Genomic DNA, 16005 nt, shown 5'->3' with positions numbered 1-16005 from the left:
TTTCTGTGCTAATTGCTTATGGGCCAGTATTTGTGGGTGTTTAATGCAGATGTATCTGCTAACTAAAGCGCTAACCATGTAAATATTTTAGAGGAGCCATATCTCACACACTTCCTCTTACAGAATACTGATGTGTCCTGATCAAATGTCCTATCCCTTTATACATTGCATACCTGAAAGCACAAATTTTACCATCTCCATGAACACTGACAACTTGATTTCAGAATCTTTGTATTTAGCTTTCTCAAATTTATTATTCAAGTCCAATAAATCCTTAAACATCAACTATACTAATTATTCATTCTGACAAAAACCTCAGCTGTAATGTCCTAATGACAATTACATTTAGTTAAAATCATTTAAAAGCTGGGGACAGTTGACTTCACTTCCCATACTATTCTGCCTGCACCCTGTAGTTTCCATTTGTCTTTCGATTAGCATAATCATGTCAGTTATTTAAGGCATAATCCATTAAATGTAAAAGCTAACCAGACTTAAAGCACTAGTAGGGTGCAAATTTTCTCACAATTGGGAAAAAGCTTAATGCAATATATTTCTCCAAATCTGGGTGCCATCTGTTGTATCTTAATAACAAAAAAAGCATTCACCCAGATTTGAGGAAATAGCACCTTGTGCTGGACTTTACCCAGTTATTGAAAAATAAGTATGAAACCCAGTAGTCCTTTAACATCATTGTTGCTTATAAGTTTCTAAAGTCTACTGCCCATTATCACAATAATGGTTGGTTATTCTTTTTTAGTCTGTTTGAAAGCAACCCGGCCAGGTGAAATATTACATGTTAGACAGTGCCATGTTGGCTGTCTTACACAGGATGGGAACTTGCGGGTCTTGACCTCGCCAGATGCAGATAAATTAAAAATATTGTGTCTGGTGAACAGGATGGTATTGTTCGCATAGGTTTTATAAATTACTATTTCGTAATAAATCAATTCCGTTAAAGTTTAATAATCTACAGGGGCTTGCTGCTGACAGAAGAATGTCTAACGCACAGACTGCATACACAAAGAAAAATAAATGGTTAAATAACCATTTCCTTTGCTATATGCAAATTTCATCTTCAGTATTGTATGCTTGCCTCCAATTCTGTGTACAAGGTATTACAAACACTTCTACAGACTCATACTCTACATCTTTACGGTTATTCCTACCACTGAAAACAAGTTTATGATCATCTAACTAGTACACTGATAATCATTTTAAGGAAGAAGTGCACTGAAACATGAATTTATGAAAATGAGTGCAAGATCTTGCACTTTACATTCTACAACATGTGAATATGTCATCAATGTGCTGCTACATGCTGCAAAGTTTAAAGAACATTCCAGAAAAAGACATTTTATGCTTCACGATTTTTTTAAATGAAAACTTTGCACTATATATAGTCCTTTCCTGCTCATGAACTAAGAAATGTGTGATACGGCTATACCTCTACTATTTAGGAACTCTTCACATCTTTTTGCTTTTGTTGGAAAAAAAAAAACCAACATTCAACAGTCCAAAGTTCACAGATTAGTTGAAAAGCACAATCAAGGAAGGAAACATAAAAGCATCCTCAGAATTTTGCAGCAGAATTTGATGATTCAAAGATATCACAGACACTCGAACTGAAATGTTGAGCAAGTGCTATAGTTTTCAAGTAGGTGTTAAAAGTTTCTCAGAATTATATTTGCAAACATTAAAAGATGCATCTATAAAAACATCACAAAGTGCTCAGTATTTGAATGTAAAGTACAATACTGCAGTTACAAGTAAGTGCTGATGCCAGGTTGCTCAAGATGCTACAAAAGAAGGCTTCATTTTGATTCACAGATCTGGTACCTTCTAAGATAACAAGTGAGATGAGTTGCAATTACAATTAAAAAAAAGCCTTTGAAAACATCTCAGTTAAGAAATTACTGGTACGTCCCACTTGGAAAGTCTAACCATGAACAGCAGAAAAATAAAATGTGAAAAAAATTCACTGATGTGCTGTTCGAGCCTGAGGAAACAATGTGAATAACAGGAAAGAAAGGTATTTAAAAGCCTGGATACACCTGACATACATAAAAAATTAGTCTATATTATGAGAAGATTATAAGGAACAAAGTTTAAAGTGTGGTAGGTGTTGTAATGAAGGGCATGACTACCTTAGTTGTCATCTTTAAGGATGTTCCTTGGAATCTTTCACACAGGTAGGATTAACTGAAAGTTGGTTTTAAACCGTCTTATGTGCAGACTTCAACAGGTAGATATTTTGTATAGCACATCATACTTTTAGGTTTGTTTGATTTTTTTTAAAAACTCATTCTGTTCATGTACAATTTTCTTGTCCAAGCATAATTTTTGACTATCAAACCTTCAAAAAAATGGTTTACTATTTCCTCTCCCTACATGAAAGAAGATACATGTACATTTTTAAAGCTAAGTAAAAGGTCATAAAGTGTGGGTCCTTTATCCAATATTTGTAAACTTAAAAGGGAAATCTGTGGCGTGCATTTTTAAACAGGTTCTCACAATCATGGCAGCAGAATGAGAAATTGAGCTTTATGTGCCATCGGTTTAGATGTTTGCTGTTTGGGTCTTCTAACAGTGTGTGGCATGTGCACAACAAATGGCCCCAGAATTCTATGCGAACAACTGCACCCAGTCTATTTGATTGCCATGTGTGAATAAGTTTGATATTTGGACTTCCAGATTTGTATGCCTTGTGTGCTTGAACTGTCAAAATGAGGAAGTTAACTTTCGTTTGAACAAAGATGATGGAGCACAGTATTCTGGGCAGTTAATTACTGGTCATCAGATAAGGCAATAAGGTCTATTTTAACCACCATGGACTGCATGCTGGATACAGAAATGCTGTGTATAGTTATTTTGAGCCCCCAGTGGAACTGAGTTTGGAAATGGAAGTGAAAAGGAGCATGCTGTCTATTGTCTCAGTTTGAGCTTTAGATCCTGTTCAACAGGTTAGAGCAGCCTGAAAAGACATCTTTTCCCAAGAACAATCTGCTCTTCTAGAGGCAAAAAAGAATCAAACTTTAAATCTGTTACAATTTGTTGAAGGTTTATTAGTTATTATGGTTTTTTATTTTGAAGCAAGAAGTGTTGGGGTGGGGTGCCTGCTAAAAGTGCATCATCAAAAACTATCAGGCAAGGTTGCTATGCAGTTTGTGCACTTGCTTTTTAACCTGGGTGGTATGAAAGGGAGTATTTGCCTGCAAAATGCATCAATTGTATGTGCCAGGTGCAAGATGGTAGTGATCAGTGTTTCTTTTATATGTGGTTGAGAGAACATGATGTACATATCCATTACATTTCAATACACTTGCTAGCCCCTTCATGTTGTCTTGTTTTTGGATGATGCTGTGGGGTTTTGTGTTGTCTTAGTCGTAATTTGCATGCAACCAAGCCGACCATGTAAGCATTACTCTTTAAATGGTAGATGATGGACCTATTTCTGTGCTAATTGCTTATGGGCCAGTATTTGTGGGTGTTTAATGCAGATGTATCTGCTAACTAAAGCGCTAACCATGTAAATATTTTAGAGGAGCCATATCTCACACACTTCCTCTTACAGAATACTGATGTGTCCTGATCAAATGTCCTATCCCCTTTATACATTGCATACCTGAAAGCACAAATTTTACCATCTCCATGAACACTGACAACTTGATTTCAGAATCTTTGTATTTAGCTTTCTCAAATTTATTATTCAAGTCAATAAATCCTTAAACATCAACTATACTAATTATTCATTCTGACAAAAACCTCAGCTGTAATGTCCTAATGACAATTACATTTAGTTAAAATCATTTAAAAGCTGGGACAGTTGACTTCACTTCCCATACTATTCTGCCTGCACCCTGTAGTTTCCATTTGTCTTTCGATTAGCATAATCATGTCAGTTATTTAAGGCATAATCCATTAAATGTAAAAGCTAACCAGACTTAAAGCACTAGTAGGGTGCAAATTTTCTCACAATTGGGAAAAAGCTTAATGCAATATATTTCTCAAATCTGGGTGCCATCTGTTGTATCTTAATAACAAAAAAGCATTCACCCAGATTTGAGGAAATAGCACCTTGTGCTGGACTTTACCCAGTTATTGAAAAATAAGTATGAACCCAGTAGTCCTTTAACATCATTGTTGCTTATAAGTTTCTAAAGTCTACTGCCCATTATCACAATAATGGTTGGTTATTCTTTTTTAGTCTGTTTGAAAGCAACCGGCCAGGTGAAATATTACATGTTAGACAGTGCCATGTTGGCTGTCTTACACAGGATGGAACTTGCGGGTCTTGACCTCGCCAGATGCAGATAAATTAAAAATATTGTGTCTGGTGAACAGGATGGTATTGTTCGCATAGGTTTTTAAAATTACTATTTCGTAATAAATCAATTCCGTTAAAGTTTAATATCTACAGGGGCTTGCTGCTGACAGAAGAATGTCTAACGCACAGACTGCATACACAAAGAAAAAATAATGGTTAAATAACCATTTCCTTTGCTATATGCAAATTTCATCTTCAGTATTGTATGCTTGCCTCCAATTCTGTGTACAAGGTATTACAAACACTTCTACAGACTCATACTCTACATCTTTACGGTTATTCCTACCACTGAAAACAAGTTTATGATCATCTAACTAGTACACTGATAATCATTTTAAGGAAGAAGTGCACTGAAACATGAATTTATGAAAATGAGTGCAAGATCTTGCACTTTACATTCTACAACATGTGAATATGTCATCAATGTGCTGCTACATGCTGCAAAGTTTAAAGAACATTCCAGAAAAAGACATTTTATGCTTCACGATTTTTTAAATGAAAACTTTGCACTATATATAGTCCTTTCCTGCTCATGAACTAGAGAATGTGTGATACGGCTATACCTCTACTATTTAGGAACTCTTCACATCTTTTGCTTTTGTTGGAAAAAAAAAACCAACATTCAACAGTCCAAAGTTCACAGATTAGTTGAAAAGCACAATCAAGGAAGGAAACATAAAAGCATCCTCAGAATTTTGCAGCAGAATTTGATGATTCAAAGATATCACAGACACTCGAACTGAAATGTTGAGCAAGTGCTATAGTTTTCAAGTAGGTGTTAAAGTTTCTCAGAATTATATTTGCAACATTAAAAGATGCATCTATAAAAACATCACAAAGTGCTCAGTATTTGAATGTAAAGTACAATACTGCAGTTACAAGTAAGTGCTGATGCCAGGTTGCTCAAGATGCTACAAAAGAAGGCTTCATTTTGATTCACAGATCTGGTACCTTTTAAGATAACAAGTGAGATGAGTTGCAATTACAATTAAAAAAAAGCCTTTGAAAACATCTCAGTTAAGAAATTACTGGTACGTCCCACTTGGAAAGTCTAACCATGAACAGCAGAAAAATAAAATGTGAAAAAAATTCACTGATGTGCTGTTCGAGCCTGAGGAAACAATGTGAATAACAGGAAAGAAAGGTATTTAAAAGCCTGGATACACCTGACATACATAAAAAATTACCGCAATGTGTACAGGAAATTTTTTTATATAAATACATCAACAGTTGTAGTAAACAAAATACTTTATTTGGTCCCCTTCATGTAGCTGGCAACTCACAATTTTCTTCACTGGCTACTTTTCCCTTCCCTTAACACTATCCCATTCTGATTCCCCTAGTAACTACTTTCAGGAGCACACAGCTGTCATCATGCTCAGTGACACCAACATCTGTCCTGTTAGGTCATATACCAAACCCTGTCATTTCACCTACAGTCATAAAAACATTCAAAATTATGGCTCAAATGGTGTCTACAGAGTATGATAGTACCACTGTGGAGAAGTCACAGCTGCAATAATATTTATTCACAACAAACTGTAACAAATACAGTAAATATGTAACTCCTGTTGAGGAGCATCACTGGACAACAATTCAACAATTCCCTTAGAAGAACTATGGTCCCCCTACCTTTCAAAACTCATTCAGAATGTCAGGACATACTGATGTTCAGATTACTGGAATCTAGCTCAGAAAAAAAAAACTTTCAAAAAATTTCAGGATATGTTGTCTTTGTTCAAATTAATGGCATCCAGAAAAACAAATTGATAAAATCATGTGAAAATATGTTGACAGATTACTGGAATTAGCTTATACATTCAGAACAAAACTGTTTTATTGAATGCTAGGATGAGTTGACTTTGCTCAGACTACTGGAGTCCAGAAAATAAATTTAGTCAACATGTTGTCTCGTCACAAGATATACTAAAGAATAAGAATTATCACTCTTCAAGAAAAAAAAACAAAAACAACACACACAGGCAATATCTGGTGTAAAGAAGAAAAAGTGAGAAGCAAGAAGATGCACCTTAAAGTGATGTTGAAATAAAAACATCTTTTTATCTAAATACAATGAAAATACAACATCACAATGCTTCAGAAAAGAAACATAGGCGCCATTAAAAATGGATGTGGGTAGTGAGCATATAAACTGGAGTTGGCAGTGTTGCTGACTAAAGAAATTAATACATAACAAATGTTATATGAGTGAAGACAAACAAACAAAAAAAGAGCAAAGGGTCCACTATTCATTTTTCTTGCCTTTTAGATGCAAGTATCTAGATGCTAAACAGAAATCACTAGTTTATTAATCAATACTGGCACACTTTTCATGTCTTTTCCTGGAAATATCTAGTGCCAAGAACTGAGTATATTCTCTAATAATGGTAAAAAGGGCACACTCTTGCTGCCATAAATACAAACTTGGAAGCTTTTTTGAAATTAGCTCATGATTCAGTGTTAAGATAAAAAGATTTGGAATGGTCTATATGTACAAAGGAGATAACATCTGGCTTTTGAATCCTTGCTGTCGTGCCTATGACGTCATCAGGATTTGATAGGTAAAGGTTGTCCTGTAACTTCTGGCTATTAGGGAGGGTGGCATTAGAGACCCCTTTTTGTTATTAGGGGTGGGGCTGGCAGATTTTTTGTGAAGGTGGTGCCCATCCTTTTCATCCCTCTCTCTTGCTGCCTTAATTTCCACAACCCTCTATTAAGCCAGCTATCCATTCTCAACAGCTTGGTCAACTGAGGAAAATTTGCTGCGTCACACAGGTATTGAACTGGCAAGTTTCCGAGTTTGGACACCAGTGCTCTAATCACTTGTCTATCTGCTTCCCCAGACTTTGATATATGAGATATACGAGACTGGAGAAGTGGATAGCCAAGTGGTTAGAGAACTGACAGATGCACAACAGTTTGATATCCATGTGGCACAGAAAGCCTCCCTCAGTCAACCCAGCTGTTGGGAATGACTACCTGACTCCCATAGAGGGTTGGGGAACATAAGGGGCAGTGAGGGAGAAAGATAGGCACTACTGAGAAAGTAAGGTCTCCAACACCTCAATTCCCAATGACCTGAAAAGTTTGAGGGACACCAACCCTTTTTAATTGAATCCCTATATGTAATCTCCATGAGGGCACATTTCACCTTACAAAAAAAAAAAGCAAAACAAAACAAAAACACTCACACAGTAAAGCATGCACATACATGTACACTGAGAAACATGCACACACACAACCTCCCAACAATGTCTACCACTATGACATTTCAACGATCAAAAGCATGCATTATACAATTGTGATTCTCTGATGCCAAACTGCTGGAACATGACCTGACTACACCAAAATAACATGATATGTAAAATAAAGATAATAATAATTAAAATAATGAACAGTGTAAATATGAGATCATTTAATAAACTAAGATTATTCAAGAAACAGTTTTTAATGGGCAAAGAAAACGTTTTTAGAAAAAGATGTCTGGCTATTCACATGACTAGAGGTTGTGAACAAATAAAAGACTTTACAAAAACAAAGAGTATCTTGAAATTATTAGCCATCTGTGCCCTCTGGCCAAGGAGATGTCAGGGACTGTGCCATTCAACCCCAACAAAAGAAGAATAACTCACACACTGCAAAGTTCATCCTAAACATACATTCCAATGACACTTGCAACAGTCTCTTGGTTATCTTTAGTTTCTGTGGCTGCACAGCTATATCACCTGCCAGTTTAAGTCTGCTCTACAAGGTATGAAGAGATAAAAATAACCCCCTTCCTGAAATAAATGAAATTTGTTTATTATCCTACTCACACACTCAGTTTTAAGCTCTCATTTTAGATGTGAATGAAGCTAGGTATTTGGGATTCAAAGAAACTAATAAAGATTTCAAAAGAAGAAACTAATTAACAAAGGAAAACAAGTAATACAGTATTTCTAGATTTCTTTAACTTAGTCTGGACATACTGAATGTCAATTTTGGTAGGGCCAGAGCATGCTGTTTACCCAGTTATTTTAAAAATCTTCTAACCAAGAATCTGCTATATTCAAAAGCAGAATAAACATTCTGTTACATACTTTGAAATTTATATGATGCCATGACTGAGTTAACGTGCAGAAGTCATTTGAGTCTTTTTTTTACATTTGGTAGCCAATGAATTAATACCAAATACTGTTAATCACAAAATGCTACAGAAGAAAAAGAGACAAAAGCATGAAGGAGAACTTGGACTATCATTTATCTCCAAATGGCTTGTGGAGGAAGTATCCAATGGATTCTGCAGCTGAAAGTAAAGAGTTGGGTCATGCTGTTCTAGCTGTGTGCAGTTAGCTACAGCACCACCTATGTTAACAGCCAATTCACACACCTGCATATGCTATCAAATCTGAAAGGTCATTGTTTGTGCAGCTTCTGATAGTATATGCCATACATCTCATCTATAGACTGTCTGCAATCAGAAGTCCACTTCAAACCTATTTTTAAATGTTATAACTGACACATCTATTTGGGGCAATTGTCAATCCCCAAACTTATACACATGAACACACATTTCCATTTGTGCTCTTGCACAAAACATGCACACCAATACACCTACCCTTCCTCTTCACTGCCATCACATTAGAAAAATTAGACAAAAACAGCAAACAAAAGTGTGAACTTCAAAACTGACAATGTGTGTAGATTCTGTTCTGAGGTTACAAAAGTGATAGCATAGGTATTTAACTTGAGATCATAAACTGCTGGTGAGGGCTTCAGCAAGTACCCACAAGGTTAATGTTGCGAGTACCGGCTCAGTACCATAGCCATTTCTTTGCATAAGGTCAGAGAAACCTGGCTGGGGAACAGGCACATTGTGTTCCCTGTGGTACAGACAGCTTTAAACTTGAATGGACACGTCCCACCTTTAGCCTTGCAGACATCAAGAAACTTGTCCAGCTGGGTAACCTCCTCGTCTACAAACATAATGCTGTGTTCCTGAGACTGGAACAAGAGGAAGACACACAGGTTGAATTTAAAAGCCTCCTTTTCTCACATGGCATAGGATTACACATCTCTGCCTTCTAACGCATGCATGCAAGTACACACACAAGCCTAAGACCCTAAAGAAAAAAGCTTTTAACTCCATCAAGATAGGTTGCCAATTTGACGATGACAATGATGATTATAACCATAAACAATTAAGATGAACTGATTGTATATCCCAAAGGATTTGCAAAACATGTTCAAAAACACAAAAAAAGTAAAAGTCAGAAACCCACCTGACATACAGAGTCCTCTGCAATATTTGTTCCTGACAAGCTTGCAACAAAGGTTTTGGTTGTTGGATCAGACTGCTCCAGTCTCTTACTCAGTGCAGCCATGGCCTCCTCCTGGCATCAGGATTAAGACAGAATTGCACGCTCTATTATCTGTTTTCCTCCCTCCCACCTTTGCTACAGACAAAACATAAAAAAAGAGCAGGCACATACCTACAGTTTCCTAGACTCAAAAAGAAAAAAAAAAGAAAAAAGAAAAAGGTTCAGTAAGATTTTGTTTTAAACTAAGTTTAAAATGTTATTTTCCTGCCTATGTCTATTACACCTTATTGCTGTCAAGGTCTGAAGTGTTTTCGTCCATACCAATTTTAATCATTTTCTTACATTTTGCTCCTGAAGAAGTGAACATCTTGAGAAGCACAGTATCCACTTTGCACAGTCAGAATTATGTAGTCAACCACTAGTGTCCAGTGAGTTATAGATTTTATTGTAAAGTATTACACTAGAAAATTTACTCTGCTTACTACCATGATTAAAATTTATTGAATGCCAGTTTAAACATCAACTTTTACTATAAAAAAGCTAACACGATAACACAAAACTAAATAATTTTAATTTAAGAGATTTATCAAGAGCACTGATTGCATAAAACATTTGAATTCCAAGTCCCTTTCTAATAAAATGTTGGACTGCAATTACATTTTATTTGTTATGTGAAAACAATTTTTATCAAACTTCATACTTTGTGAGGCATTTATTTTTGTAAGCTGCAGCGGGATTACTAGATGCAGTTACCATGCAAGAACATCGAACAGATTATAGCCAGAAACCACAGAACTTTCTAAGATTAATTTGCTTTGAATTTTCCCCCTTGATCAGCTAAACTAAGTATCCTTGAACACTTTCTACCTGAAAGTAGTACAGAATTAGTTTTCTGGGCAACAGCTATCAGTTGCTTGATTTCCATTTTAAAAGATTAAATCACATCACTAAGCATGAACAGACTTTTTATACAAAAAAAAATGGGAGAGTACACAAAGCAGCAGGAGGAAAAGTAAAAAGAGAAATGGGAGGTGTTTACTGAGAAAATCTTTGCACTTTAATGCACATATTAATATAAGACTTAGAGAAAGATAAAAGGATTGTATTGCACCCACCAGAGTACAATTTGGGTTGTCTAGTAAAGACTGGAGGCTTATCACCTGCACATTGTAGTTCTCTGTGATGAGTTGCTGCAACTCTCCAATGTGATCTAAAACAAACCAAAATCAAAAGTGATATAAGACACTTTTCTAAGATATTCAGAAGCCAACTGTAATTATTTAATTTGTAACCAATTACATATAGCGCAGGCATTAAATAAACATGACATGGTGGTTGTTTCAGGGCAGTATTATATGATCATAAAAAAATAAGTAAATATGATCAGCGAACATTCCTGGAATAAATGAGGAAATCTGATGTAAAGTGCTTCTTGAGCCAAATCAGATAGTAACTCCTGTTGTAAGAGATTAAAACAGAGTATTATGAGTGTGCCTGTTTATATGCCACAAAAGAAAAGATGGCTCACCAAAAAGGAAAATAACAGTATAATTGACCAAAACCTGGCTGCTGAGGTGTAGGCTGGTGAACAGTTCACACAGGCGTGACCATACCAAGTCCATACGGGCGCCAGTCACATCCAATGTAACCAAGCGCCCTGAATGGTGGAAAAAATCAATGAGTGGCTTGACATTGTTCTCGAACAGTGTCAGTCGTCTCTGCAAATAAGAATGAATTCATGTAAAAGACAAGAATTCAGTATACCATGAAAAAACATGGCAATTGAAAACTGAAAAAAGTGTTGTGAACTAGCACTAAAATAAGACATTTTGAAAACTGAGGACACACTGAATATATGCAATGATCTGTAAAAGTGACTTAAAGAACTGCAGCATATTCTTGATAAAACTTTTGCAATCCTTGACGACCCAAATAAGAAAAGTCCTAAAACCTATTCTACAAGGTGAAAACTTGTTTGGCAAATGGGCATCTTAGCCATCAAAAAAATGGACTAAGATGGTTGCAGATATCAAATCACAGACAGTTAATAGACAATAAAGCATGTACAAATTTTATTAGGACAAATGTTTTGACTGATATGAGATCTTCACAGACCAAAATATCACAAAGCATTTTGCAACTGAACAAAGCCACTTGGGAGGCAGATACACTCTAGTATCTCTCTTTAGTACTTGCCAAGTCACTAAGTATCCTGAAAACACCACAGACCTGCGGTTCTCAACTGGTGGTACGCGTACCCCTAGGGGTATGGCCAGGGTTATGCAGGGGTACGCAGCTACATAAATAAGCACACGCCATTATGAAAATAAGTACTTTCATGTGTGAACTCACCTGCAAGGGGGTACCCATGGATATACTTTCACCCTTTTGGGGTACAGTCATGGAAAAGGTTGAGAATCTCTGACATAGACTGAATACACACTCCTGAGGAGAGTTAATGTTCCACTATACATACTTTCAGCTTTTCCTATCATCTTTATAAGGAAGTGTCCAACAGAACGGAAGTAATCCAGAATATATTTTTTGTTTAAACAAGCCCAGTGTGATCAAAACAGAAGACACAAGGATTTGCAAGTAATGACATCCTGAAAGTACATCCTCCTTCCTATCTGCTCTTTCTTCAGCTAGATTGATAAACACACACACACACTTCTCTCTCTCTTGCACACTTGCACATCCAGTCTTGAACAGTGGAACAATGTTCTGGGCGATACTCTACATACTCTTGTTCGTGAAGAATCCGCTTCATCTGAGCGCATGGGCCCTTTTTCCTCTTTATCTTTAGAAAGGTCTGTTTCTTTCTTGCTTGGCTTTGAAGATCGTTGGACAAAATTGATTGCAAAAGCTATAGGGTGCTGAAAACATGAAAAGAAGGACATGCTATCTTCATGTTCTGAAACTGGTTATCTGTGTATCATTTACTTTGAATTAAAAATATGGTAATGTTTACATCAAATAACATTATACAATATATTTTAAACCTTCTGCAATATATAACACCAAAGTATTTTATAGTATTAGTTACCTTATTTTCAAATTTCTTTATCTCTTCACTGCAGTCTGCCAAGAAAATGTCTGCTTTGATGAGGAACCTGAGGTTGGGCATAATGTCCACAACAAAATTGCAACTCTTGCCTCCATTCACCTCCAACAGTTTAGACACCTCTTCAAGAATCCAGCCCAGTGACATCATCTGAGTGTCGTCCTAAACAGCCAACAAGCAGTATCTACAATTTACATGCAATGACTTCAAGAAATCTTTATTATAACATCCCTCTTCTTTTTATTAGAGAAAAAAGTCATAGCTTTACATGGCAGCTGAGTTTTCTTCCTGTAACCTTTGGGGTTTTGATTCTACTTCTTCTACATACCCAAAGCATGGACATATTTATGCTCCCTTTCTACAACTACACATCTTGGAATACTGGCTGGTGGTGGTCCAAAAATGATATGTTACACACTGGTCTGCACCATGCACATAATCATGATTTTAAAAACTCCTATATTAAACCTTTAATTTTCTTACATGAAAAATAATTGATCATATCTGATCGAAATGCTCCCACAAGTAGCACGTGCATGAACACATATCTGGCAACTAATTTTTCAAAAGAATCAATAAAGACTCCCTCAACCATCTAAACTAATTATTTTAAATTAGAAAATTATTTTAAAAATTAAATGTGATGCCTATAATATAACCAGCAGACATTGCATGTAAACACTACATGAACAAATACACAAATCAATGTTATGACATTTGAAATGTAGGAGATATATTTCTGGTAGGACACCCCAGGGAATTGTGAAATGAATAAGATGACACAGCTTTGTGCACACAATCAATACAGATATCTCACATGCCACAGTCTCTGCATTACGTCCGCTCAATGCGACATATTACCTAACATGTCTGTGAAATAATAAGCTGATTGTGTTTTTTTCCTGGCAGCTGTTTATGGCCTTGAATTATAGAACAAAAGTAACTAAATGGATTTTAATATTCAAATAAAGTAACTCATCAACTTGGTATATCAACGATATTTATAAAAATACTAAAATACAGATTTTTAGGAAATATTCAAATTTCGTTTATTGTGCAATTGCTGTGCTTGACAAAAATGACTGCCTAACAACATACTGAGCAAACTGTATGTCTCTCAGAGATAAAAATCATATATGTTGGAATAAATGTCACTGCATTTTTTTGAGGGTCTAAAAATATTTGTTCAGAATTGTTAGCCCACTAAACATTCAGTGACACAAAATGAAGCAAATCATTAGTTTTACAAAGCTAGCTTGAAAAGTCAACCAAAGTCATGACAAGCAAATGAAAATAACTTTCAATAGCTGACATGAGCAACAAGCTGAGCCAAAAGAATCTGGTCTCATTAAAGGGAGATAAATGGTGGTTAAAAAAAGCAGGATAAATATAAAGTAGCTGCATTACCATGAAAGTATTCTGCACTTCTTGAGCAGCGTCTGGCAAAGGACTATATTTGGAGGCTTTTTCCGCTAGGTTTCTGAGCAAAATCTTCTCAACATTGATGAAATTAAAGCCATAAGTCTCCACAAGTTCACCAACAAGCCGACCTTTCTTTGATCCAGGCCCCCCTATACATTTTGAAAAGTACATGCATCACCAATGGTCAAAATGGTTGTACATCTATTATCAGTGATCTTGAACAAGAGTAAAACATGCATTAGTTTGATCATTCTCCATATGCCTTTCACAGCAAATAGACCATGAAAACAGAAAAATGTGAAAATAATGCACTATTTGATTAAGTATATGCTTTATTTCACAATAACTGATATAATTTGCTTCATACTCCACTCCTGCATGACCAGCTCTTTACAAGAGTAATTAACAAATGATTTCATAAAAAAACTATTCAATAACACAAATGAATGAAACACTGGTAGAAATTTATATGAATTATATGATTTGATACATTCAATACTTTAGTGGGGAATGTCATGTTAAAAATTTATAATTATAATAGGAAAGAACATATAGATAGTTCTGAGACTCTCATAAAATTTAGAAAATTGAAAATTATAAACACTTCTTGATTAATTACACCAAATAAGGTTTTTAAAAAGGAACAAATTATCAAAGCATGCTTAGAATATCATGGCTTCTACATCATTTATCAGCATAACAATGGCTCTTCCAGAACAAAACAAATTGCAAAAAAGTTTGTTTTGGATGTATCCTAGCAGCCTACAGTGTTTATGGATTTACTCTCAATAACAAATGTTTTTGTGGGAATGCCTTTAGATATTTCCACAACACAGTAAGTTTTTTTTTTTTAAATGCACTGGCAATAGACATGTGATGGTAGCATTCTCTAAAGAATTTATAAGTGGATTCTTTAATTCTGAAAATCTTCAATTTGTTTTCAGTTGTAATTGTAATGTTTGATATGATACACCTTGCCCTTATAAAATATATACAACATAACTTGTGCATATGTGGTTGACTGTCATAAACGCTTGAGAAAAATTATTTCTGTTGAGAAAGTGGGGAGATCAGAGGGGACACTGAAATGGACCCAAATCTCCACAGAGGTCACAGGTTAAAGGTATCAGCCACTGAACTCACCAAAGACAAAAATAAGAACAGGCCTTCCATTCGGTATTTTCACCTCATCACCGATTTGAATATTGATGTGATGCTGGTCTGCTGGGCTGCTGCGCCGAAATTCATTTTTCTTGCTTCCCCCGCATCCCATTCTACAGCAGCACTGTTTGAACCATATCCCGCCAGATCGCGGCGTTTTTGATTTTTCATGCGTGCCACCAAGGCAACTGTTTACACAATAGAAACAATCCTCCCCCTCTGGACGAAGTTTTGTAACCTGTCTCACACACTGCCCTCGGATCCACTGACCGCTTCGTAGTTTGCTCAGCCAGGATCAATAGCTGTACACCGTGATTCCAGTCTAGACGTAACGTTTCTCAGTAAAATCAATGCGTGTTTCTGGTGATCATTTTCCCATCTGAACGACCCTACTGTAAATACAGGCCACACATTATGGTATCTTTATACCTGTGCAACAGATAACCTGTATTATTGACTATACATGTATACACTGCGAGGGTCGGGTAGAGTGTACAGTAAGCGTACCGCCTTTTAATTTCAACCTACTACCAGAAATTCCTAACCACTGTTACCAAAATGATATCTATTATTTCCAAACAAAGCAGACGATAAAAAATAATAGTCTGTGAAGCAAATAAATCGAAAAGCGCTAAAAAGGCTCAAGCAATCACTTATAAATGTTAAACGAAGCAAGCCTCTCATCCTAAGAGTTGTCATGGCTGCATGATGGGGAGATAAGTAATGCCACT

The 16005-nt window shown here is 35.9% G+C and overlaps 1 protein-coding gene across 1 annotated transcript; it reads right to left on the bottom strand.

Moving 5' to 3' along the window:
• Positions 1-234: 234 nt before the first annotated feature.
• LOC112559073 lies at positions 235-15979 on the bottom strand. The gene is made up of 9 exons (XM_025229968.1): positions 15257-15979; positions 14099-14262; positions 12674-12853; positions 12372-12503; positions 11156-11345; positions 10743-10837; positions 9589-9699; positions 5494-9310; positions 235-2054 (listed from the first exon to the last, which is right to left on the bottom strand). The coding sequence occupies exons 1-8, from the start codon at positions 15384-15386 to the stop codon at positions 9101-9103; spliced, it is 1212 nt and encodes a 403-aa protein (XP_025085753.1). The 5' UTR covers positions 15387-15979; the 3' UTR covers positions 235-2054; positions 5494-9100.
• Positions 15980-16005: the final 26 nt, after the last annotated feature.

The sequence above is a fragment of the Pomacea canaliculata genome, linkage group LG3 (genome assembly GCF_003073045.1).
Source record: "Pomacea canaliculata isolate SZHN2017 linkage group LG3, ASM307304v1, whole genome shotgun sequence".
NCBI classification, from domain to species: domain Eukaryota; kingdom Metazoa; phylum Mollusca; class Gastropoda; order Architaenioglossa; family Ampullariidae; genus Pomacea; species Pomacea canaliculata.
This window is presented reverse-complemented; position numbering and strand designations above follow the sequence as displayed.